Genomic DNA, 27,410 nt, shown 5'->3' on the forward strand with positions numbered 1-27,410 from the left:
TTACGGCACTTCATTTCCCACAATCCCTTTGGCCTTTGTAGTTCAGCCAGCCGAGCGAGCCGGAGAAAAGCAACTTCACTCGCCTCCCCAAGGCGCTCCAGCCGCCTCGGTCTCAAGAGAATACGGGCACCGTCGCACAGGTGGCGTCAGAGCGAGGCGGGGCCATCTGGGACACGAATCTGACCGGCCTGCAGCGCTCGCCTGCAGCCGCCTGCAGCCGCCTGCAGCGCCTCGCTCATCTTAAACACACCTAGTAGCACAGGTGCCTGTCTGCCCCGCCCACTGTCACAGCTGATTGGAGGACAAGGGAACAGTTTGGATGTGAAGTGTGAGTGCACCTGACTGTAATAAATGACAAAAACATGAAAACCTGTTATAAGCACTTTGAGTGGTGTAGTTACTCCAGTGTATGAGTGTGATGTGAGCGGGTTCTTGGTGGAAAATGTAAACCCAGTTTATAAATGATGAAAAAGTGCTTCTAGAATTGTTTTGTTTTGCGACTTTAATGAAACACTCACTTGTCTCCTTGACGTACGTCGTGCTCTTCGTGCTGTGTTCAGTGCTGACAGTACAGGTGTATTTATGTAGAGTCATTCTCCACAGAGGTACAGAGCTGTACACAGAGAACAATCCTGTCTCTGAGCGATTCACAGAGACCTGAGCTTCAGGGTTCATGGTCCACTTAAGTGAAGGCTCTGGGTAGATGTTGTGAGCATGACAGATCAGGTTTCCATCTCTGACGTCTATGTGCACCTGCAAAACTGGAGCTGAGAGAGAAAGAACATGTTGAGTTGGTTCACACTCAGACACATGAGGCAGTTTGTGTCTTTAGTTTGTTTCTAAACTGAAGTCTGACATGAGTCAGTGTAAGTGTGAGTCTGTGTGTCTGGTTTAGGAATAATTAATACAGAAATATCTGCTCAAACACAAATACTCACAACTGAGTCCACTTTGTTGCTGAGTTGAACTTGCGACACAAATGTTGCGGAGCCTTTAAGCACCACAAACACATTAAAGGAATAGGCCACCGTTTTTACATACTCAGATATGTTCTTACCTAACCTTAGACATGTTAATATATCCCCGTCTGGTCTTTGTCCGTGCGCTCTGTCACACAAACACGCAGCTTCTATTGACGGAAGTGAGCAGGGGAAGTCTTTAGGCCTGGACGGGGCCTTTCTGTGTGGAGTAAAAACATGTACAATAGGCCAGGATGAATGATGTGTGTGAATGATTGTATGGTGGTGTCAGAGGGTCCGTTGGCGCAGACGTGTGTAGTCGCGAAAGCGCCTCTGACAGTCTCCCCCAGGGGAAACTAACTTTGTTTAAATAGGGAACACGTGGAAGAGCTTGGTAGCTTCTATCGTGAGCTTTTTTGGAGCTATGTGACATGTGGGAGAGGCTGCGTATGTGCTCCGTTTGCCTGGCAGAGCGCACGGACAAAGACCAGACGGGGATATATTAACACGACTAAGGTTAGGTAAGAACATATCTCAGTATGTAAAAACGGTGGCCTATTCCTTTAATGGAGTGGATGTTTAGTTTTTATTTTCTAAAGCCGTGGCCTCAGGGGACATTTGATTCAATTAGTTTGGATTTGTTTTCTTAAATGTGCTCGGGTCAAATCAGTGAAAACATCATCTACATGTTTCTTACCAAAGACCTTCATGTTGACATAAGTCACTTGACCGTTGACCAAACACAAGTACCGTCCTTCATCTTTGACTGTGACATCTCTGAGCTGCAGTGAAGCATTTCCTCTGATCATCTCCTCTTCAAACAGAGAAGTCCTGCCTCTGTAGTCCAGATACTGATCCATATCCTGGTTCTGATCGTGACGAAAACTGTGGACAGTCAGACCTCCTCCGTCTCTCTTTATCCATTGGATGTAAAGATCAGAACCAGGGGTGAAGCGACAGGGCAGGACACAGCTCTTCATATGAACACATAATGTTTCCCCATCTAAAAGAAAAGGATCAGAATAATGAAAATAATCACAACAATAAAACAAAAAGGTGTTTCAAGTGTCGTCGTGCTCCAACAATCTGTAGGTTTAATTTTCCCTAAAGGTTCATTTTCAGAAACATTTAGCTAGATGTCAAAAGTACTTGATTTCAATGCTTTAGTAAAAGTACTTCATCAAAAATGTACTTATTGATTCAAAATATGATCCAATCCAAGAAACGGTTTTACATTATCGGCTCGTATTTATATTTTAAAAACAATGAGTGAATGTTAAAAATCACCAGGAAAATAAATACTTAAAGGGACAAAAGATGCAAGTTCAACCATCCCCTTGTATACACTGTGTACTTTTACAGAATGCCCAGACAGTGGAAAGGAAAGACTGACCAAGGTGTGCCTGCAAAAAGTTGTGGCTGATGATTTGACTCAGACAGACCTGTGTTATGAACTGACTGCAGTTCATAACACGGGTGGACTTTTCTGACTTGTGTTGCGCTGGGTGTGGTTAATACTAACTCTCTTTCATTTCATCCTCGATGGTGAATTTGGATGCAGTACACCGTTTGGCCACCAGCGTCAAATTGGGGGCGCTGTCCTTTCTCTGTTCGCAAATGTTAAGGAAACACTGTTGTGGTGTCTTGGTGTTTCTCACAGAGTGTTGTAGCAGTAGTAGTAGTTGTTGTAGAGAGAGAGAGGCATTGTTCTGGATTGTTCTTTTATTTAAATAAACCTCTTTTTGAAGCTGATCACCTGACGTGTTTTTGCTTCTTTTGTTTAAGTGTTACAACTTTGAATTGGTGCCATTTGTAGTCAACAAATGTGGGTACTTCATGGTACTTTGTATGAAAGTTTGAGCTGTGTCTCGAGTCGGTTGCACCAGTTCAACCAGAGCCCATAAGTTGTAGTCTCTCTCTCTCTCGCTCTCTCTATACATAGCTATTATTTATCCCAATTTCCAAGGCTTATCGAAATTAATTATAACTTCTTATAATGAAACAGACGAAAATTTGACAAAAACCTTTTTATTTTTTGTCTGACTAAAACGTGACTAAAACTATCACATTTTGCAAATGACTAAAATGTGACCAAACTTTAGAGCATTTTCTAAACTAAAACGAAAAGGGCTGCGAAAACTACCTTGTACTTCCTGGCAAAAGTGCTCTGTGTCACGCGCAGGCCCTTTTGCGTCAGTCAGAAACGAATAAAGCAGTCACACTGCTGCCACCACACCATCTGTAGGCTGTGGCTTAGTTTAGCTACTTTTTTTTATCCATCTGACTCTAACTCCAGCGCGAGCAGGTTGTAAACATGTCAAAGTGAGGCTGCACTCGCTCATGCACCCCCGTCGATCTAAGCCAACAACTTCTTAAGGCTTGTATTACCCTGTACAGACAGTCTATAGGTGAATTATATCTTACCTATGTTGGTGTCACACACTGAGACGAAACTGGATAAACAGATGATCAGAATACATCCGCACACATCCATATCATCATTGTCATTATGTTGTTGCGATCCCACACGGCTGTTAATATAGGCTACCTGCAGTCTATGTGGATGATACGTCAGAGACAGTGAGCCCGCCTCCAGTCCTTGCATGAGTAACAAAAACATTAGAGCTTTACTTCAGAAAGATATTGCTAGTGTGCCTTATGTCATTCACTACTGGAGGCAGTTTGTACCTGATATCAAATGGATCACTGTAAGGACTTTACCAGCCCTGTGGCTCTAAACGAAAATAATTTTATGTGATAAATCTTTTGATTATTTTTGCAAAATTTCACATTCATAAATGTAAATTTTCCGGTAAAAATCCCCTTTTTAAACTCTACTTGCTCGAAATGATGCAATATAAAGAATCAATATGTTCCTCTTCAAACCCCAAAGCTATTAAGACTCTTGATGCTTTAACCTGTTTTGGGTGCTGCTGCTAAGGGCTGCCTCTGTCATTTTTGTCTTTTTTTTACTTTTTTTTTTTTTTTTTATTTTTTTTTTAACCCCTGGCATAAATGTTTATAAAATTAATATCATTGTTCAATAAAAAAAAAGAAATAAAAAAAATAAAAAAAAAGATGTTTAACATAGGGCCTCATTTATCCAGAGTCTTTCTGATTTCTGGAGATTTTTGTAATTTATGCTATAGTGAGTATTTGTTAACAAAAAAATAATAAAAATATACTTAAACTGCGACATAAGAAAACTTCAGATAAACACTCAGACGCACCCTGGGTTTTTTGGTTTTACGCAGCATTCAAAAGAAAACAATGTCCAAACAAACTTAAAGGTTCAAAGAGGGTTTATTTTCCAGATTTGGACGGCAAACAGCAAGATTTCATGTTCAAGGCCGACTTGCTGCCTCTCCGACGGGACTGGTAAAAAACCATTAGCCCCCCCAGGTGCGTGTTGGACAATGTGGCTGCTCCCCTATATCCCCTAAGTGCGCAACAGAAGACTAAGCAAAATCAAACAAAAAGAAAGCAAATTAGACTTAACTTAGCATATTGAAGACTATATAACAAAAAGAAAACATACTTATGTGTAACTAATGAACAAAATGTGAAATTTCAACTTTAAATCAAAAAACGGACAAATAGCTCCTACGGTTAGGTTATAAAAACATCTCTGGCCACATGTCCATTCTGGAAGAGCACAGAGGGGTCACTGGCTCTAGGGCCACCGATCCCGCCTCAACCGAGCTTTACCCAAATCTAAAAGCTAAAAGAAAAGCATCAAAATAGCGAGAAAAAGAGGATGAAAAGTCAACAAAAACATGAGAAAAACACAGAGAAAAAAAACCTACAAAAACGTGAGAAAAACACAACAAAAAATGATAGAAAAAATGATTTAAAAAACAACAAAAATATGACAAAAATGTGGCGACGTGACGAAACGTTTCCATCACTTTTGTAGGTCTTAGCTTTCAAAAAAGGCGTTACATTGTTGATCTCCTGTCGAGAAGCTTTTATATTTGGGTAAAGCCCAGTATAAACAAACATGAATCTAAATGGAATTCCGTGGAGTATGGTGCACCACAAGGTTCAGTTTTGGGACCATTATTATTTATTATTTATATTAATGATTTTGCTTCTGATTCTACGACCGCCTTTCCTGTTCTTTTTGCTGATGATACCAGTCAAAAAAAAAAAAAAAAAAAGCCGAACTGGGGAAAATGCACTCGTTAATGTTAAGGCGGGAGGTAAGAGGTTAAAATATGTATTTGTGGAAGTGTCACAATTACGCTAATTTGGGCCCGGCTGGTCAGAGTCCAGGGCTGTTTTTCAGTCCCAGTCCGCCCCTGATCACAGCTGTTACCATGAAGCCTCTGATGACCCTGGATGAAGTGCAGAGAGACACAGCTCAGGTGGGGGAAACTGTCCACAGAACAAGTCCAACACTGCACAAATCTGACCTTTATGCTGGTCCTACAGATGGCAATGTACACACTCTGCACTCTCAGCCATTCTTTAGAAGTGCCTTGTTACACAATACTCCTATGGCTCCCTCTAGTGGACGTTCCAGATCTCAAATGGAAGATGAGATGCAGTATAAGATGCTACGAATGGCACTTGACAAAACATCAGAACTTTCAAATATCCAAATATCCCATCAAACATGTACTTGAGTAATATTAACATTAAGTATCTGTTTCTTTCTTGAGTAAAGAAAAAGGAGCTTGTGTTACTGAGAGTAAAACTTTAAGTGACAAATCTTCATATTGCAAAAAAAAGATATGTTGCAGTGTCTCACCAAAGGACTCGGCTCTAATGTATGAAAAAAAGCTTCACCTACAAAAATAAACCACTTTTAGCCAAACAGAAATTCATAAAACGTCATTTTGAAACGTGAAAAAAACACAGTGGTTTATTTTCAATACAATGACATATTTACATCAATACATTTAGACTGTCATTCACCCTGAAAAGCCCAAATAATCACCAAAATATGCTGGAAAAAGATTGTAGTGAAATCTCAATTTGCTTATATGAGTTTTAATTCAGGCATTTGTGCAGCTCAATGCAAGTAAAATGCAAAAAAACACCAGTATATTTTTTATAACGTACAGAATTTTACTTTAAATGAAGCTAATCGTGTCATATAAAGCTTTAACCCCTTAACTCCCACCTGAACCGAGCACATTTTCTCCAGCTTTACCCCAGTCCAAAACGTTCTGGAAAAAAGGTGTGAAAATAGCAACAAAACTGAGACGAAAACAATGATGAAAATGTGAAAAAAGTGACAAAAAATTGACGAAAAATTGAAAAAAATTGGACGAAAAATTGAGGGAAAAATGGACGAAAAAGTGACAAAAAATAGACAAAAAAGTGATAAGAATTTGACAAAAAATGTGAAGAATTTGACGAAAAAGTGACAAAAAAATCGGGGGAAAAAATCGATAGTTTTGTCAATTTAGTTTTGTAGATCTTAGCTTTCAAATGAGGCGTTACACGGGCCTACAGGATTTGGGTAAAGCTGAACTCGGAGAAAATGCTCTCGGTTCAGGCGGGAGTTAAGAGGTTAAACATAACATAAAAATGCATATATTTGCTAATAATAATAATTATGATTATTTTATGAGCTGCTGTATCAAATTTGATAAACACATTTTCAATCATGGTTTCACTCTAAATACGTTGTGAATGATTGAGAACTTTTACGCTGCATCAATCCTCTAAATATTCCTTTTGAAGGGTCAGAGGATTATAAGGAAAGAAAAACTTTGTGCTTGTTACTAAGTTTAAAAACATATTGTATTGGCAGTTCATATTTCAGCTTCCTCTCGAATTTACTTCTGAACTTGTTTAAAACGTGCACGATATAAGATGAATCTTCATTTCAAAACATGAAATTGCAAATCTAATCACAATTGTCGGTAATATGAAAAACAACAATAATGCCATGGTGAGAGGAGCTTTGAGTCTGGATTTAAAAACAGTCTTTGGTACAAAGAAGTTCTAACGATCCATTTATAACTGCTGATAAAAAAAAAAAGTCTATTGTCAGTATTTTCCGAGCCTTTGTCATAGTTCAGACTCAGCCTCTTCAGAGATGTTCGGTTCAAGATGTTCCTCCTCTGGGTTTGGAACATCCACACCAGCATCAGCATCAGTAACAGTATCAGCCCTGGGGTCACTGTAACAAGAGTCAGGTCCAGACAGTGAAGAGGTTATTTTCCTGTAGCCGGACAGAAAAATGCACTTGTTTTTTATCTAATGTCTCTTGAACAATTATGAACTGCTGATAAATTGTATATATGATGATTTTACAGAATGACCTCCTGATCCCAGCTGTGTTTTGTAACGTGTGTGTATTTTGCCCTTATACAGACTGTAACAGTCTAAAACCGTGTGTACTGCCCCCTCATGGTTAAAAGTAAAAGGAATTTGTATTTTCTTTTGGTGGAAGTTTCTGGATGTCTCTGTTTGTCAAATCCAACATTTTGGATAATCAATATCTTCAAAAATATCAGTAACAAAAGATACTCAAACTGCAGAAATATTTAATCCAGAGCTGCTCAAAGGCAGTAGGAGAAAGTTAATATCCCTCAGTATAATCAGTGAGTAATATAGGGTATTGTTTTAGTTAATATCTAAGTGGATTATTTTTCTCATTATGCCTGAGGCCTGATCCTCCTCTGACTGTGTCACAGTGAGTTTGTCTCCATATTTGTTCAAACACAGTCTCCTGTGCTACAGTCTCTTCATTGGCTCCTGGTGCCCTTCAGGACACAATTTAAAATCCTACTGTTGTTTTTTAAATCACTGAATGGCTCCAGAGTATCTGTCTGAAATGTTGACTTTGTATTCTCCCTGCGGTCATGTGACCAGCAGCTTTTAACCTGTCTCCGCTCTAAGAAAAAAACCCAAGGTGTCAGAGCGTTGGCAGTCGCTGGACCCAAACTTTGGAACGAGCTCCATTTGAACATTCGATCAGCCTCGTCCATTGAGAGTTTTAAGTCACTCTTAAAAACCCGCCTCTATACGTTGGCTTTCAACACGAGCTGAGTTGATCATTCCATGTTGTTATTTTGTACCGTGTGTATGTATGTATATATATATATTTGTCTCTCACTGAAACATGTACAGCACTTTGGGCAATGTCAACTGTATTTAAATGTGCTTTATAAATAAACTTTGACCTTGAGGACAGTTTACAGTAAAAAATAACAAATGTCTTTGTTTACAAATGAGATGCACTTACCCAGGAGCGCCTGTTTTTTCCTTCCACTTCTTATGGAATTTTGAAGATATGACTTGGAATCTATTTCTCTTTTTGCAGAAGCATACAATAATAGCAACAAGACTAGTACAAATCAGAGGCAAAATCCAAAATACATAGGCCCACTCTGTAAAGAGAGAATTTCTGATGTTATAAACACAAGACACTGCACATAGATGCCACTATGGCATCAAAAAAGAAAACACTTTGAAGGCAGATATTGAAAAAATCTTTATAGACCAAGTTTTGACTCTGTTGGTTCAGGGACAGCATTACAGAGAGTTACTTGGTTTTTCAGCTCAAATAAATGCTCCAAATATAAAATAAATAGTCTTTTATGGGATAAATTTGCTTTATTGTTGTGTTTTATGGTTCTAAATGGAAAATATTTAGTCTAGGTTAAACAAAAGCAGCTGCACAGGAGGAGGATGTTGTTTGGATCATCATTAATATTAATATACTACTAACTACTGACTGAGAGCAGTATAGGTGTAACAGTAGTAGTAGTAATCAACAAATTATTACTACTCTTGTTTTTGTACATTTAAACTAATTAAAGTGCACATGACAGTTTAGACAAAAGAAAAGAAAAATCCTTGTTAGCCACTTTTTGTCATGTTTTAATCTTCACATTAATCATGTTGCTGCTGCTGCTGCTACTGCTGCTGCTGCTGCTGCACACGTAAACAAACAACTCCTCGAGCTTCTCTAATGGGCTCGGTTTGTTTGTGTAAGTGTGAGCGCGGGCTGTTCCTCAGACAAGCCAGAGAATGAATGGAACAGTTTGGATGTGAAGTGTGAGTGCACCTGACTGTAATAAATGACCAAAACATGAAAACCTGTCATAAGCACTTTAAGTGGTGTAGTTACTCCAGTGTATGAGTGAGATGTGAGCGGGTTCTTGGTGGAAAATTTTAACCCAGTTTATAAATGATGAAAAAGTGCTTCTAGAATTGTTAACATGTTTTTGTTTAGTTACTTAAATGAAACACTCACCTTTCCTCTCGTACGTGTTGTTGTTCGTGCTGTGTTCAGTGCTGACAGTACAGGTGTATTTATGAAGAGTTATTCTCCACAGAGGTATAGAGCTGTTCACACAGAACAATCCTGTCTCTGAGCGATTCACAGAGACCTGAGCTTCAGGGTTCATGGTCCACTTCAGTGAAGGCTCTGGGTAGATATCCTGAGCATGACAGATCAGGTTTCCATCTCTGACGTCTATGTGCACCTGCAAAACTGGAGCTGAGAGTGAAAGAACATGTTGAGTTGGTTCACACTCAGACACATGAGGCAGTTTGTGTCTTTAGTTTGTTTCTAAACTGAAGTCTGACATGAGTTTGTATAAGTGTGAGTCTGTGGTGTCTGGTTTAGGAATAATAATTCATATACATGCGTTTCCAGTGACATCACACATAGTTCCGGTGGCCATTTTGAATACCGAAGTAGAATTATGCAGTACTACAACATGTACCAATATCTCTACTCAGGATATAAAAGAAAGACGACTGACAGTGGCATTTTTATGAACTCGTGATCATTGCTCATGAAGATAAGGGTAAAAACACGGCCCCAGAGATGCACGTTTATGTGATATAAGCAGCAAATATAGCACAGACGACGCAGCTCTGTCTGTGGAGTAGGGCTGAACGATTCGGCCAAAAATCAATATTGCGATTTCGATTTTATTGTGATTTTCCGCTAATAACGTTTTGTTGCAATACAATTAGATATTTACTACTGATTTAATAAAGTATTACTCAGTCTTAAGGCCTTTATAATCACATGAAGATAATTCCAAATAGTCCACATAGTCATTTAGCCACATCATTTCCAATAAGCTTATATTGATTTTTTTTTTCTTTTGTAAATAGTCTAAATAATTTCTTGCTATTTGCTCTTGTGTTTTAGTCAGTGGTTGTGAGATAAGTTCTTATCTTTATCCAAAACATTCCCAAACATAAGCCTTGAGCCTTTGAAAAGTGAGTCACAAAGGACTCTGAACAAGCAGCTCAGGCTCAGCTTTATCTGTGTGGAGACAGAGGCGTGTGAATCCGGAGGAAAGTTTCTGTGATCAGTGCATGAGACCGTGTAGCGCTGCAGCTAACGCAATGCTAACGGAGGAAACAGCAATAGTACGGAGCGGTGGCTGCTTTATACAAGCTGATATTTTCACAGTACATCCACGATCTACCGCGCACCTTAAGTTGATGGAGAAGTAAACAAAAGCACGCGGTGGAGCACGGAGCGGACGTCGGTGGCGTCTCTCGCTACTACACTCACTTCTATGGGCATCAGCTGCATGGGCCAAAATCGCGTGTCTGTGCGATTTCGAAATCGCGTTGTGTAATATTGCGATAAAATCGCAAATGCGATTAATCGTTCAGCCCTACTGTGGAGCTACAGCAGGATTTACTAAAGATCTGCTTCACTCTGAAAACTAAATAAACACATCAAAGAAGAAACAGATAACCTTTATCTGTGATTTTTACAGTTTGTGAGTTATGTCAACAGAGTCTCAGTCTGAGTCAGTGTTTAAGCTGCTCGAGACGTTAGCATGCTAGCGGTTAGCAACTGTCATCAATCAACTGTCAATGGCTTCAACATGATAAACACATGTGTGGCTCACACCTATGAACACTGATACTACAGTAACAGCTCTGACCTCTGTCACATGTTGTATCCAAGGCTATATGTTTGTGGTTCAGGGCTTTCTCCTGGAGAGGTCAGAGCTGTTGAAGCTAAATGCTAACCGGTAGCATGCTAACGTCTTGAGCAGCTTAAACACTGACTTGAACAATGATTATGAGTACATAAAAAGGCCACTGTCAATCACTTGTCTTTCTTTTTCATCCTGAGTAGTGATATTGTTAGTACTGCATAATTCTACTTCGGTGTTCAAAATGGCCGCCATAACAACAAAAGTCCCATGACTGAAAAGCGTGTATAGAAATAACTGCTCAAACACAAATACTCACAACTGAGTCCACCTTGTTAAACTTACGACACAAATGTTGCTGAGCCTTTAAGCACCACAAACACATTAATGGTGTTTTTACTTTCTAAAGCCGTGGCCTCAGTGAACATTTGATTTAAATAGTTTGGATTTGTTTTCTTAAATGTGCTCGGGTTAAATCAGTGAAAACATCATCTACATGTTTCTTACCAAAGACCTTCATGTTGACATAAGTCACTTGACCGTTGGCCAAACACAAGTACCGTCCTTCATCTTCGACTGTGACGTCTCTGAGCTGCAGTGAAGCATTTCCTGTGTTCTTCTCCTCTTCAAACAGAGAAGTCCTGCCTCTGTAGTCCAGATACTGAACCAAAACCTGGTTTGGATCGTGATGAAAACTGTGGACAATCAGATCTCGCTCTGTCTTTGTCCATTGGATGTAAAGATCAGAACCAGGGGTGAAGCGACAGGGCAGGACACAGCTCTTCATATAAACACATAATGTTTCCTCATCTAAAAGAGAAAGATCAGAATAATGAAAATAATTATAACAATAAAACAAAAAAGTGTTTCAAGTGTCATTGAGAGAGAGAGAGAGAGAAAGAGAGAGAGAGAGAGAGAGAGAGAGAGAGATTGAGATTGTTCTTTTATTGAAATAAACCTCTTTTTGAAGCTGATCACCTGACGTGGCCTCTGTTTTTGCTTCTTTTGTTTAACTGTTACAACTTTGAATTGGTGCCATTTGTAGTCAACAGATGTGGGTACTTTGTATGAAAGTTTGAGAACTTGAGCTCAAAGTTCAGTGAGTTACAGGAGCTGAAGCAAAAAGTGTTAAAACCATACCCGCCTAGTTAAATGATGTTTTTTAATAACTTTTAATAATAACTTAAATATGATCTGTCTGATTATATGTTGTTAATTGCACGTTACTTCCTGCCCTGCTCTGTGTCAAACCTGTTTGTTCCTCAAGCGCGTGCCCTATTGCGTCAGTCAAATACAAAGTAAAGCTTTACCCAAATCTAAAAGCTCAAAAGAAAAGCACCAAAATTGAAAAACGAAAACGAGGATGAACACGGGACAAAAATATGCCGTAAAAGCCACAAAAAAGTGACAAAAACGTGGCATAAACATGACAAAAACCAACAAAAACATGACAAAAAAACAACAACAAAGAAACAAAAATGCAGCAACAAAGGGATAAAACACAATGACAAAGCCACAAAAGTAATGAAAAAACAACAAAATCATGACAAAAAGTTGCAATCACTCTTGTAGGTCTTAGCTTTCAAATGAGGCGTTACGCTGTTGCTCTCCAGTTCAGGGGCTTTTAGATTTGGGTAATGTCAATATGTATTTGATGTGCGCATTTACGCTCATTTGGGCCAGACTGGTCAGAGTCCAGGGCCGTTTTTAAATCCCAGTCCGCCCCTGATCCGTAGGCTGTGGGTCAGGCGTGTTATATTTTTGTTCCAGCATATTTTGGAAACTTCTGTGCAAAACAAGGACCTGACGGCAGGACAGTTTCACCTTAGCTACTGTTTGGTTTTTATCAATCTGACTCTTGCTTCCTGCTCTAGCTCCAGCACCGTGAACTAACAGAGTCTGCAGACATTCTGATGTTGCATCATGATCGCACCTCATGCACCCGCGCCTGAGCTCGTCTGACCCACAGCCTGGAGATCGTCAAACCAACAACTTTTAAAGGCTACATAAGGTTTCACATGAATTAAAGAACGATTTCATTATCCTGTACAGATAGTCTTTAGGTGAATTAGATCTTACCTTTGGTGTCACACACTGAGACAGAACTGGATAAACAGATGATCAGAATAAATCCGCACACATCCATACTGTCATTGGCATTTTCCAGTAGACCTGCATGAAGTGTGTTTAGGTGCGTCGTTCATTTCAGTCAAAATGAGACTGAGGTTCACAGAACGTCACAGAGACAGTGAGCCCGCCCACCATGATGTGGTCTTAAAATGCCACCCCCTAGTGGTGACTTTTATTAGTATTGTTTAAACAGTCTATGTCAGGGGTGCCCAAACGTTTTGGGCCAAAATGAAAAAGTGCCTAAGGGTCACGAGCCAAACACGGCGACGTCAGCGTGAGACACATATAACTGCAAATAATAATAATAGTTACTTTATTTTATTTTATGGTATACATTTGTATTTAATTCTATCTATGCAAATTACATGCTCCAAAAGCCAAGTTTTAGTAGAACAAAATCAATTATTGTAGGAAAAGCCTTTGCTGAGCTTTCTTGTTAACATGTTGACTGTGTTGACAAGAAAGCTCAGCAAAGGCTTTTCCTGCTGCGTCAGCTGAGAGGTTTGGAAGTTAGTGACCACATCTTATCAAGGGTTTATCAGTGTTTGATTGAGAGCGTACTGATATTAACATAGTCTCTTGGTTTGGTCATTTAACTGTCAAAAACAAAGCTAAACTTGGCAGAGTTGTTCAACAGGGCAGTAAAATAACAGAACAAACCAGTTTATCTCAGCATTACAGTAAAGCAGTGCGTCGTGTCTGCAATAAGATCACAGATGACGAGAGCCACCCATTGTCCCATCGCTTTGAGCTCCTTCCATCAAGGCAGAGATACAGACTTCCTTGTGCGAAGAAAAATGTGTGCAGGAAATCTTTTGTTCCGTTTGCCATCGAGGAACTGAATAAGTTGTAAGTATGAATGTCGTTCAGCCGGTCTGTTCCTTTTTCCTTTCCTTATTGAAGTGAACCTGCTGCTGCTGTGTCTGCAGTGAACTGGTTTTATAATAAACTGTTGAATTCAACAAACATTTCAACAGGTTTGATTCTCCCCCCACTCCCTCCTCTTCACACGTCTCCAGCCCAGTGGACACTGCCCCCCTCCCCCGACCACCTTCACCTGCCTCCAGCCCCCCTGCACCCACGTCTCCAGCCCCCACCATACGGACTTCCTCTAACACCTGCCCCACCCCCAGCAGTCCACCCCCACACCAGTCCCCCCCTCACTCCCCCTTCTCCATCACACCGGACCAGGTGAGGAGGGAGCTGAGGCGACTGAAGCGGGGGAAAGCTGCAGGACCAGATGGCATCAGTCCCAGGCTGCTGAGGACCTGCGCAGACCAGCTCTCCGAGGTCCTCTGCCACATCTACAACCTGAGCCTCAGCCTGGAGAAGGTCCCCGTCCTGTGGAAGACCTCCTGTCTGATCCCGGTTCCTAAAACAGCGCACGCCAGGGAACCGGCCCACTACAGACCAGTCGCCCTGACCTCCCACCTGATGAAGACGATGGATGGTGAGCCCCACCCTTGACCCGCTGCAGTTTGCCTACAGACCCAACATTGGAGTGGAGGACGCTGTCATCTACCTGTCGGAGCGGGCGCTCACGCACCTGGAGCACGCCGGGAACGCTGTGAGGGTCATGTTCTTTGACTTCTCCAGTGCCTTCAACACCATCAGGCCGGCGCTGCTGCGGGGGAAGCTGGAGGACGCGGGAGTGGATGAACATCTTACTGGGGGGTCTGGGGGGAACGACCTGGAGTACTGGTCAGTCATCATAGAATTTGTGGACTGGTGTGAGCGCAACCACCTGTGCTTGAACATCAGTAAGACGAAGGAGATGGTGATCGACTTCACGAGGAAGCCACTACCGCACACACCGCTGAACATCCAGGGGGAGGACATTGAGGAGGTGGACAGTTTCAAGTACCTGGGTGTTCACCTCAACAATAAACTGGACTGGTCCCACAACACCAACTCCCTGTACAAGAAGGGCCAAAGTCGCCTTCACCTTCTGAGGAGACTGAGGTCGTTCGGAGTGAGCAGGCCTCTGCTCAGGACTTTTTATGACTCTGTGGTGGCCTCTGCTCTCCACTACGCTGCCGTGTGCTGGGCCCCGGGCCGCACAGAGCGGGACAAGAACAGACTGAACAAGCTGGTCAGGAGGGCCAGCTCCGTCCTGGGCTGCCCCCTGGACTCTGTGGAGGAGGTGAGGGACAGGAGGGTGTTAGCCAAGCTCACCTCCATCATGGACAACACCTCCCACCCACTGCACGGGACTGTAGAAGAGCTGAGCAGCTCTCTCAGTGGCAGACTGAGACACCCTCAGTGCAGGACGGAGCGCTACCGCAAAGCCTTCATCCCCACTGCTGTCAGACTGTACAATAAGACTGTGAAGTAACGCCGACTGTAACAAGTGAATTTCTCCTTTGTGAGATCAATAAAGGTTTATCTTATCTCTTATCTTATCTTATTATGTACATTGCTGGGCAAATGTGTTAGAATGTATGAGCAAGCCAAAGGCAAATTTCTGTCATCATTGTGCATGGTAGACCATAAAGTTTTTTCTATTCTATTCTATTCTATTCTATTCTGGCAATGTAGTGCAACAACACCACCTGTAACCTGCACTACCTACAGTGACTTTACCTCATTCATGTCTTTAAGTCAAAGAAAATGCCAGATTAGACCAAATTGAAAGTGTCAGTTCAGCATAAATTCTTTTATAAGTCATAGATGTCAACGACCTTTGCATTAAAATTTGGAAAAAGTTGGGAAGTTGATGCTATTACTGACAAACAAGACACCACAACAGTGTTTCCTTAACTTTGCGAAAGGAGTGAAACAGCGCCCCCAATTTGACGCTGGTGGCCAAAAAGTGAACTGCATCTATATTTGCCATTGAGAATGAATAGGAGAGAGTTAGTATTAAGGCACCTTTGCGGCCATCTAAAGTTAAGGCCCACGTTTTCTCTCTAAGAAAACGAGGCAAGTTCTCCCTCAAATATAGAAAATATTGTTGTGTGCGTGAATTATCAAGTAAGTGTCTCCATTAGACAATTTACTGATGTTTATGTGCTTAGTGTAACTTGCGGTAGTGTTTCTCATGTTATGCATATTACAGCTAATTAGCATAGCACAGTCAAGATATGTGTAATACTTGTTTTGTATTGATTTCTGTATTTTATATTTTCTGTGTTTGCAGAAACCACACACACCCATATTTGAAAATTCAACAAAGTAAATTCACCAAAAGAACGTATTGACCTGGTCATTTCAGGACAACATTAGGCTCTAACAGGCCAGCGGGTATCGCCTTCATAACTATTCATTTACACCAGCAAATACTTTTCAGGTACACAATAAATAACATAACTGAAGGTGCACTTTATTGGAAAAAAAACTCTATTGCTACTCAGTTATTCCTTACTCTCCATCAGAAAGACAGTCTTCACAGGACCATAAGAACTTCTCAGCCTCCTTGCCTGGATGGAGGGTGTGTTAGAACAGTGGTTCCCAACCTGGGGGGCGGGCCTTCCCACCGGGGGCTCGTGGGACGGCAGGTCTGGTCAGAGGGTCAGGTCAAACATTTGCACAAATGAAATGGTTAAAAATCACGACAGAGAACGGAGTACAGGTGCTTAAAACGATCTGATTTCAGAAAATGTGTTATCAGCAAATATTTATGTTTTTATTTTGTATTGGACTAAGAGGGCGCAGCTTGACCACAGCGTGCGCAGGAGGGGCTTCAAGATAAAAGGCAAGTTTATTTGTAGAGCACAATTCATACACAAGGCAATTCAAAGTGCTTCACAGTTGCATAAATATAAGAAAGCAAATAGAATCAACAAAAAATTAATCACTTACAGTAAAAGGCAAGAGTGCAGATAAAATACTTTCAGTCATATGCATCGGTAAAAAGAACTGTTTGCAGCCTGGATTTGAACATTGTCAGTGTTGAGGCTTGTCTCACATCCTCATGAAGACTGTTCCAGATTTTAGCTGCATGAAACTGAAACGCAGCCTCACCGTGTTTAGTCCTTACTCTGGGAACCACCAGGAGGCCCCTCCCTGAAGTTCTCAGGGCCCGAGATGGTTCATACGGCTGTAACATGTCAGAGATGGACTTTGGAGCTAAACCATGAAAAGACTTGTAACAAGCAGAGCTGTTTTAAAGTCTATTCTCTGAGTATAAGATAAAAGGTTGGGAACCACTGCATTATACGCTCTTACATTGAATGAATTAAAAGATCTAACAGGCGAGACTGAATCAAGTCCATTTGCTGAGATACACTTGATCTGCTTCTGTTAAAAATCCCCAAAAATCAAAGAATGTTTGAAACTTATCTGAAGCACTTTGTTATTTAAGTTTAAGTTTAATGGTTTGTAAAGCCCAATATCACAACAGAAGTTTCCTCACAGTTGCACCAAACACTAAGGCAATAAAAGAGCAATAAATATGACAATATAAAGTTCAGGTGAATGAAGGATCCAGGCAAACATAATGTCCTTAGACGTTATTTATGTTCAGTTATTTATGTTCAGTTATTTATGTTCAGTTATTTATGTTCAGTTATTTATGTTCAATTATTTATGTTCAGTTATTTATGTTCAGTTATTTATGTTCAGTTACTTATGTTCAGTTATTAATGTTCAGTTATTTATGTTCAGTTATTAATGTTCACTTATTTATGTTCATAAAATCTAATTTGAAAATGTCATGTGGAGCTGGTAGGTCCCATAGTGTGCTTGTTTCAATAGGACGCATATTTTAGAAAAGGCATATTTTCATATTTTCTTTCTCCACCGGAAAAAGGTGGCTTCCCCTCTACAGGTCGGTGGGGAGTCCTTGCCTCAAGTGGAGGAGTTCAAGTATCTCGGGGTCTTGTTCATGAGTGAGAGACGGATGGAGCGTGAGATGGACAGACGGATCGGTGCGGCGTCAGCAGTGATGCGGTCGCTGTATCGGTCTGTCGTGGTGAAGAGGGAGCTGAGTCGGGGCAAAGCTCTCGATTTACCGATCGATCTACGTTCCCACCCTCACCTATGGTCATGAGATTTGGGTCATGACCGAAACCGGACGCACCCTCCGAGATCGGGTGAGGAGCTCAGTTACCCGGGAGGAGCTCGGAGTAGAGTCGCTGCTCCTCCACGTCGAAAGGAGCAGCTGAGGTGGCTCGGGCATCTGTTCCGGATGCCTCCTGGTCGCCTCCCGCGGGAGGTGTTCCAGGCATGTCCTAGTGGGACAAGGCCTCGTGGAAGACCCAGGACACGGTGGTGGGACTATGTCTCCGAGCTGGCCTGGTGTCGCCTCGGGGTGCCCCCAGAACAGCTGGAGGAGGTGTGTGTGGATCGGGAAATTTGGGCATCTCTGCTGAGACTGCTGCCCCCGCGACCCGGCCCCGGATAAAGCGGAAGAAAATGGATGGATGGATGGATGGATGGATATTTTCAAAAGTTATTTCCTAAAAACTAGCACTCCTATCCACCTTCTTTTTCCACATATTTAATATTTTTAGTGTTGTCTTTATTATTGTAAAATTTGAAGTCTGTGGCCTTTATACTTTTTTGAAATAATTGGAGTCAAAAACGTCAATGTTTGCACAAACTTCACGGCTTTAGGAGCCAATTTCTCAGTAACTGCAGGTGTTATAACCACCGGTTCCTGAAAGGGGACAAAACTTAAAGTTAAAAAAACAGCGGTTTCCAACGTCTCAAGCCAGTGGTTTAATGACAAGAGATGGAACCGAAGCTCCCCCTAGTGTCCAACGACCGGATGTGCTTTACTCAAACCAAAAATCCTTTCAAAATAATGCACAAGCACTAAATCTTCGTATGAAAATATATCCATGGTAAAAGATCATTACTTTTTTTTGCTTCCCATATATTTATCGAATTTTATAAATGTATTAAATAACCTTTTCACACTATTAAACAGGGAGTCTGCGTGTGGAACTTTTTGTGGAAGAAGTTTAACTATTTTACTTGATTAAAATCAAAATAAAAAGTATTTCCTGGAACAAAAGTACATTATTAAGCACTTTGAGAGCTCGCCAAAGATAAAATAAGATAAAATAAAATAAGATAAGATAAGATTGATCTCACTCTTTATTGATCTCACAATGGAGACATTTACCTGTTACATTCAGCTCTTAGAAACACTCAGGCTGTGCAAATAGGCAGAAAATGAGAGAAAAACCAACAAAAAATAATTAAATAGTAAAATATTGATATCTTATGTACACAACTATAAACAGTAAACAATGAAGTAAACAGACTATAACAGAAAATGTTAAAGTCAGTATGTTATGACATAACACCCATAATCTCTGCAGATAAAGATCATAACAATGAACTAAACACATATTCACCTCATGAATGTGAGGCTGAGGCCAAAGACCGGCGGTCAGTGCAGTGAAACATTCACCTGGTGTATTTAGGGGCAGCACGGGTTCGATTCCCGCCTGGACGGGGCCTTTCTGTGTGGAGTTTACATGTTCTCCCCGTGTCTGCGTAGGTTTGCTCTGGGTACTCTGGTTTCCCCTACCACTACAACATGTACAATAGGTGGATAATCCAGCCAGGTGTTTCTGACCATCAGCTTAGCTCCACATCTGGAAATGCGTCCACGGTCGCCCACAGTTTGAAAGATAGGTCAAATGCAGACGACAGATTTCATTGTATCTTAGTATAGTGGCTTTAACGCCATGTTACTTTTTGCAGTTATAATCGTGTGGAATTATTAAGCTTCCAGTAAAAGGTACAATCTATGGAGATGGTATGGATGATTTAACAAGAAGCCTGAGCACCACCAAAAATTGATTCAAGGGCCGCATTTAGCCCCTGGGCCCCACTTTGACACCCCTGATTTAAGCAATAATATGCCAAGATACACAGAGGCAGATAATAACAGCATTAACCAGCACGGCTACGGCTTTAGGAAAGTTGCTGGTGAATGGAAGATGGGGAAAAAAAGTGCAAAATGCTGTAAAAGTCTTGTGTCAGTATTTTTCCAGTCTCAGCCTCTTCAGAGTTGTTCGGGCCAAGATGTTCCTCCTCTGGGTTTGGCACATAATTAGTGTCTTCATCCATATCTGTAGGATTTGTATCAGTTTACAGTAAAAGTAACACACACACAAAAAACTGACCGGACAAACAACTGTCTGACCATGTCTTTGTTTACAAATGAGACGCACTTACCCCGTCTTGAATCTTGAAGATATGACTTGGAATCTATTTCTCCTTCTTCTCCTTCTTCTCTTTATCGACCCATAGCAGAGCAGCAATAGAAACAGCAAAACAAAGAAAAATAACCACCCAAACCAGAGGCGAATAGACAAAGGGCCGCTCTGTAAAGAGAGAAATTCTGATGTTAAAAAAGCAAGACAATAGACCATAGATACTACTATGGCATCAAGAAAAAGTATAATAAATAGTCTTTGTTAATGGTTCTAAATAGCAAATATTTATCATAGGTTTTCAAAAAAAGTAGCTGCACAGGAGGAGGATATTGTTCGGGTGATCATTAATATACTACTAACTACTTCTACTGTTACACCACTACTGTGTACTGCTCTCAGTCAGTAATAAAAATGACTCATCTTTAAGTGCACATGACAGGTTAGACAATAAATATATTTTCCCCGTTTGCCATTTTTTGTCATGTTTTTTTCATCTTCAACCCATGGGCTTGATGATGGAGTAGAAGTTCTGTAACTCTACATAAGGGCCAAGAGTGAGAACCAGCTTTATCTCTGTCATCCTCATCCTCAAGTTCTTTGTAAGAGTTTTTTTCAAAGCTGCACCAATATCTGTATTAAGACCAGACAAGTCTTCTACTACAGTGCCTCTCGAAAGTATTCATACACCTTGAGCTTTTGCACATTTTGTCATGTTTACAACCCCAAACATAAAGATTTTATTTGTATTTTTTTACTGAATGTTCACACACAAGCAACAGACAACTGTGAAGTGAAAGCAAAATGATACATGATTCTGATATTTTTCAAATAATAGAAAAGTGAAAAGTGGGGCTTGCATAAGTATCATACAGCATTTTCTGAGTGCATTAAATTGCCTTTATAACATTTCTAATGACTCCAGAATGTTCACTCCTTGGCCTAACGGTTAAATAGAGGCCACCTGTGTGTAATCTACTCTCAGTATAATTTCAGCTGTTTTTTTAGGCCCTCAGAGCTATGGTCGGAGTGTATTGGTCACTGAACAGCATAATGAAGGTCAAGGAGCACCAGAGAGGTCAGGGATAAAGTTCTGGAGAAGTTTAAAGCAGCATTAAGTTAAACAAAGATTTCCCAAGATTTAAACATCTCCCGGAGCACTGTTCAATCCATCATTCGGAAATGGAAAGCGTAAAGCACCACTGCAGACTTACCAAGACACGGCTGTTCACATAAACTGACAAACTGAACAAGGAGACACTGGTAAGAAATGCAACCAAGTGCCCCATGATAACTCTGGAGGAGCTGTGAAGTCCTGCCGCTGAGCTGGGGGAAACTGTACATGGGACAACTATAAGTCATATTCTTCACAAATCTGGCCTTCATGGACGAGTGGAAGAAGAAAGCCATTATTGAAAGGAGGCCATGAGAAATCCTGTTTGAAGTTTGCTAGAAGTCATATGGAGGACACAGCTCCATGTGGAAGAAGGAGCTTTGGTCAGATGAGACAAAAAATGAACTTTTTGGCCCAAATGCAAAACGTTATGTATGGAGCAAACCTGACACTGCTCATGGTCCTGAGTGCACCATCCCCAGTGTCAAATATACGGGGGGAGCATCATGCTGTGGGGCTGCTTTTCCTCAGCGGGGACTGGGGAGATTGTAGGAATAGTTGTGAAGATGGATGGAGCCAAATACAGAGACATTTTGGAGGAAAACCTGCTGGAGTCAGCAAGAGAACTGAGGCTGGGGCGGAGATTTACCTTCCAGCAGGACAATGACCCTAAACACAAAGCTAAATCTACAATGGAATGGTTCAATACAAACATATTAATGTGTTAGAATGGCCCAGTCAAAGTCCTGATCTGAATCCTATTGAAAATCTGTGGAATAATCTGAAAACTGCTGTTCACAAATGCTCTCCTTCTAATGTGACAGAGCTTGAGTTGTTTTGTAAAGAGGAATGAGCTAAAATGTCAGTCTCTACATGTGCTAATCTTATAGAGTCATACCCCAAAAGACTTGTGCTGTTATTACAGCAAAAGGGGGTTCCAAAAAGTGTTCATTCATGCTGTATGAATACTTATGCACGCCCCACTTTTCACTTTTCTATTTTTAAAAAAATAACAGAATCATGTATCATTTTGCTTTCACTTCACAGTTGTCTGTTACTTGTGTGTGAACGTTCAGTAAAAAAATAAAAAATAAAATCTTTATGTTTAGGGTTGTAAACATGACAAAATGTGCAAAAGTTCAAGGTGTATGAATACTTTCGAGAGGCACTGTATGTCAGTTTTAACAAAGTTTTGATTTCAAATAATGTTCCTGACATTTTCCCTGGAAAATTCAAAACATCAAAACAGCAAAAAACATGTACAATAGGAGGATGAATGAGAGTGTGTTTAAGAGTGCGACGCATTGAAATTAGCCCAAGGCTACAATCTGGTGTGGCTTGTTTACATGCATGAGACCCATGTATGTTCATTAACATGCACTGTCCCGACCAAATAAACCAATAAATAAAAATAAAATAAAACAGAAGTGTGTCTCATGGACCCGGAGGGAACTTGGAAAAACAACAGATATAATTACTACAGATACTGTATTAACCTGTAATAGCTTGTTTAAGCCACATCTTTAATCACTAATGACCCTTTACTCTGCAGGAGGATCACATCTCAGACCAAACCAATCGGAAAGTCCAAAATCCGGGGGAAAAAAAAACAATGTAATAGTAACAAATGTCAAAACATAAAAACCTGTCATGCACTTTGAGTGTCTGTGTGAGTGCATGAATGTGATGTGAATTTAGTTTAAATATAATGAAAAGGTGCTTCTAGAATTGTTAACATGTTTTTGTTACTTTAATGAAACACTCACCTGTCTCCTCGTACGTCGTGCTCTTCGTGCTGTGTTTAGTGCTGACAGTACAGGTGTATTTATGAAGAGTCATTCCCAACAGAGGTATAGAGCTGTACACAGAGAACAATCCTGTCTCTGTGGGATACACAGAGGTCTGAGGGTCTGCAGAAGGTTCACAGTTCCTGGTCCACTTCAGTGAAGGTTCTGGGTAGATATCCTGAGCCTGACAGTACAGGTTTTCACCGATGGAGTAAACATGCACCTCTGAAACTGGAGCTGAGAGAGAAAGAACATGTTGAGTTGGTTCACACTCAGACACATGAGGGCATTTGAAATTAAGACACAAATGTTGCGGAGCCTTTAAGCACCACAAACACATTTCTGGGGTGGACGTTTAGTTTTTACTTTCTAAAGCCGTGGCCTGATTGGACATTTGATTTCATTAGTTTGGATTAGTTTTCGGAAATGTGCTCAGGTCAAATACGTGAAAACATCTGGTGGCGCAGCGGTGAGCACTTGTGTCTCACAGCAAGAAGGTCCCACCTGGCCTTTCTGTGTGGAGTTTGCATGTTCTCCCCGCATCTGCGTAGGTTTCCTCCGGGTACTCCGGTTTCCCCTAGCACTAAAAACATGTACAATAGGCCAATAGAGTGTGCTTGAGAGTCCGAGTGTGGGACGACGGAGGGAAATTAGCCCAAGGCTACAATCCGGTGTGGTGTGTTTACATGCATGAGACCCATGTGTGTTTATAAACATGCTCTGACCAAATAAACCAATAAACATCATGTTTCACTCCCCCTTCTCCATCACACCGGACCAGGTGAGGAGAGAGCTGAGGCGACTGAAGCGGGGGAAAGCTGCAGGACCAGATGGCATCAGTCCCAGGCTGCTGAGGACCTGCGCAGACCAGCTCTCCGAGGTCCTCTGCCGCATCTACAACCTGAGCCTCAGCCTGGAGAAGGTCCCCGTCCTGTGGAAGACCTCCTGTCTGATCCCGGTTCCTAAAACAGCGCACGCCAGGGAACCGGCCCACTACAGACCAGTCGCCCTGACCTCCCACCTGATGAAGACGATGGATGGTGAGCCCCACCCTTGACCCGCTGCAGTTTGCCTACAGACCCAACATCGGAGTGGAGGACGCTGTCATCTACCTGTCGGAGCGGGCGCTCACGCACCTGGAGCACGCCGGGAACGCTGTGAGGGTCATGTTCTTTGACTTCTCCAGTGCCTTCAACACCATCAGGCTGCTGCGGGGGAAGCTGGAGGACGCGGGAGTGGATGAACATCTCACTGGGGGGTCTGGGGGGAACGACCTGGAGTACCGGTCAGTCATCCTAGACTTTGTGCACTGGTGTGAGCGCAACCACCTGTGCTTGAACATCAGTAAGACGAAGGAGATGGTGATCGACTTCACGAGGAAGTCACTACCGCACACACCGCTGAACATCCAGGGGGAGGACATTGAGGAGGTGGACAGTTTCAAGTACCTGGGTGTTCACCTCAACAATAAGCTGGACTGGTCCCACAACACCAACTCCCTGTACAAGAAGGGCCAAAGTCGCCTCCACCTTCTGAGGAGACTGAGGTCCTTCGAAGTGAGCAGGCCTCTGCTCAGGACTTTTTATGACTCTGTGGTAGCTGAGCAGCTCTTTCAGTGGCAGACTGAGACACCCTCAGTGCAAGAAGGAGCAGGTCCTTCATCCCCACTGGTGTCAGACAGTACAATAAGACTGTAAAGTAACATGTGCAACAACCCCCCTTGCAAAACTACGTGTAATAATCTCTGTATCAGCTGCACTTTATTCCCTGTACCAGCATCACTTATTGACATCCTGCACTAAGACTGTAACTTCACACCCCGACATTCTACTTATATAACCTGTTCTAATTTTTATCCTACTTTTATTTATTATTATTCCCCTATTGTTATAACTCCGCCCACTAAGATTTTTGCTTTACTTATTGTACATAAGAAACCTCGTTTTCTACTATTTAACTGGTTGCACATTTCTTCATGTCTGTTTTTGCACAACTCTGAGTGATCTTCTTGAACGCCGACTGTAACAAGTGAATTTCTCCATTGTGAGATCAATAAAGGATTATCTTATCTCTTATCTTATCTACATGTTTCTTACCATAGACCTTCATGTTGACATAAGTCACTTGACCGTTGGCCAAACACAAGTACCGTCCTTGGTCTTTAAGTGTGACGTCTCTGAGCAGCAGTGAAGCATTTCCTGTGATCTTCTCCTCTTCAAACAGAGAAGTCCTGCCTCTGTAGTCCAGATACTGATCCAAATCCTGGTTCTGACCCTGATGAAAACTGTGGACCATCAGATCTCGCTCTGTCTTTGTCCACTGGATGTCAAGATCAGACCCAGGGGTGAAGCGACAGGGCAGGACACAGCTCTTCTTATAAACACATAATGTTTCCTCCTCATCTGAAAGAGAAAGATCAGAATAATGAAAATAATTACAACAATAAAACAAAAAAGCGTTTAAGTGTCGTCGTGCTACAACCATTTGTAGTTTAGTTTTTACTATAATACTCGTTTTCAGAAATGTTTAGTTTTCAGGGAATCTGCACAGGGATGTCAGAGATTTACTTAATAAAAAATTACTCCAGTAAAAGTAAAAGTACTTATATAAGTACCAAAGTACTTCATCAAAAATGTACTTATTGACTAAAATATGATCCAATTAGAAATGGTATTACATTATCGGCTCTTATTTATGTTTTAAAAGTGATGAGTAAAAGTGACAAAAATTGCCAAGAAAATAAATACACAAGTAAAGTACAGAAACCTGAAATATCTACTTAAGTACAGTATCAGAGTACAAGTACTTTGTTACTTTCCACCTCTGAATCTGTAGTAATGATGTGGATTATATCACTTGAAATAGATGTCATTATCTATTGCAGAATATTATAAGTTTAATGTGTTTACATTTCAAGCTTCGTTAAGGCGTTACTCATGACCTTATCATGTTACAAGGAAGTAGTTACTTAAATCACAGAAAAACACTTTAAACAAGCCAAAACTTATGTCACTGAGCTGCAGCCATTAAGCCAGAGACTGACATGATAATATGTGTGTTTTATATAAGGTTTAACGTGGGTTAAAGAGCGGTTTTATGATCCTGTACATCATCTATAACTGAGACAGAAAAGCTCTTACCGATGTTGATGGCGCGCGCTGAGAAATAATAACTGGATAAAGAGATGATCAGGATTAATCCGCAGACATCCATACTGTTAGGGAGACTGTTTGTGTTGCAGGAATCATTTACGCACAAATAGGTCAATAGACCTGCATCAAGTGCGTTTAGGTGCGTCGTCTATTTCACAGATTGTCAAAATGAAACGAAAGTGCTTCAGGACTAAATTTGACGCGCCAATGACGCAGAGACAGAAACCGGATTAAAACCGGTTGGTTAAGGTCCGGTGCGGCCTCCGCGAACAGAATAAATCAATTACATAATTGCAGGTGCACTTTATTGGAAAAAAAAAATCAGTATTAGCTACTCAGTTATGCCCAAGTTTTAATTCTTGTAAATCCTTCTCTTTGTGATACACGCGCCATGTTTGGCACAAATGAAGGATGAAGATGAACCACTCAAGAAAAAGCATCGACACATGAAAGAACAGGTGCGTCAAAAACAGAGGAGCCAAAAAAATACACCCGGGATTGTAAGGATTCTAACAAAATCTGAACAAGCCTCTGACTCATGCTTTGCTCACACGCTACAGAACAAGAAGACCATGTCACTGAGATGAGCTGATAGACAATGGTCCACACCATAATCACTCTGAACATAACGTGCAGTACAGATAATATACAAACACATAGACACAAACAACTGACTCACAGATAGGCAGTCACCCTCTCTGTGGAGAGGTGTGCAAGACTAGGTTAAAAGGCGACTGTCAACGGAGGTCTGGACTTCACTTCTCTTTCTCTGAAGTCACCAGCTGGATATACGACTTTGTAACTAGGAACAATGGCAATAAAAGCCTTATCTTTGAGACGACTTCTATCTCCAGTGTTTGCTTTGGCTATATCCAAATAACTGTTCTCGCGTGATACAAAAGAACCAGATCCTAACAGGATAAAGTTACTGAGAAGCAGGGACGTGCACAGATAGAGCCCAGGTGGTGCTCAAGCACCTTTGCTCTGTGCCCTTTAAGTGCCCTTCTCCAGACCTGTTTTTTTTCTCTCACCAATATTAACTGTTATTTCTTTTATTGTTCTTGGATATTTGCCCAACTAAGCCAACATGAACATGTGCTGAAAATACAGTTTTAATGTTCAGCAACTTCATATCGCGCTTCTTTCCTCCTCCGCCTCTTGAGCCGCGGCGGCGCTGACGCTCCTGACCACAGAAGGGCAGCTGTGCCGTCCCCGCGTTTCCCCCGTTTGAGACAATGGTACAGCCCAGCTCTGTGAGACGCGGGAGTAAAACAAACT

The 27,410-nt window shown here is 41.3% G+C and overlaps 1 protein-coding gene and 1 long non-coding RNA gene across 2 annotated transcripts; both read right to left on the minus strand.

Annotated features, from left to right (window-relative positions):
• Positions 1-660: 660 nt before the first annotated feature.
• On the minus strand, positions 661-3,454 carry LOC306977725. The gene is made up of 3 exons (XR_013793857.1): positions 3,384-3,454; positions 1,657-1,962; positions 661-767 (listed from the first exon to the last, which is right to left on the minus strand). It is a non-coding gene; the product is annotated as an uncharacterized lncRNA (long non-coding RNA).
• A 16,416-nt stretch (positions 3,455-19,870) lies between these two features.
• LOC306977711 (CD276 antigen homolog) lies at positions 19,871-26,206 on the minus strand. The gene is made up of 5 exons (XM_079576139.1): positions 26,121-26,206; positions 25,077-25,382; positions 22,960-23,217; positions 20,102-20,250; positions 19,871-19,995 (listed from the first exon to the last, which is right to left on the minus strand). The coding sequence occupies exons 1-4, from the start codon at positions 26,191-26,193 to the stop codon at positions 20,135-20,137; spliced, it is 753 nt and encodes a 250-aa protein (XP_079432265.1). The 5' UTR covers positions 26,194-26,206; the 3' UTR covers positions 19,871-19,995; positions 20,102-20,134.
• Between the last annotated feature and the right edge of the window lie 1,204 nt (positions 26,207-27,410).

This window comes from Gobius niger (genome assembly GCF_951799975.1).
Source record: "Gobius niger genome assembly, chromosome: 18".
Lineage (NCBI taxonomy): Eukaryota > Metazoa > Chordata > Actinopteri > Gobiiformes > Gobiidae > Gobius > Gobius niger.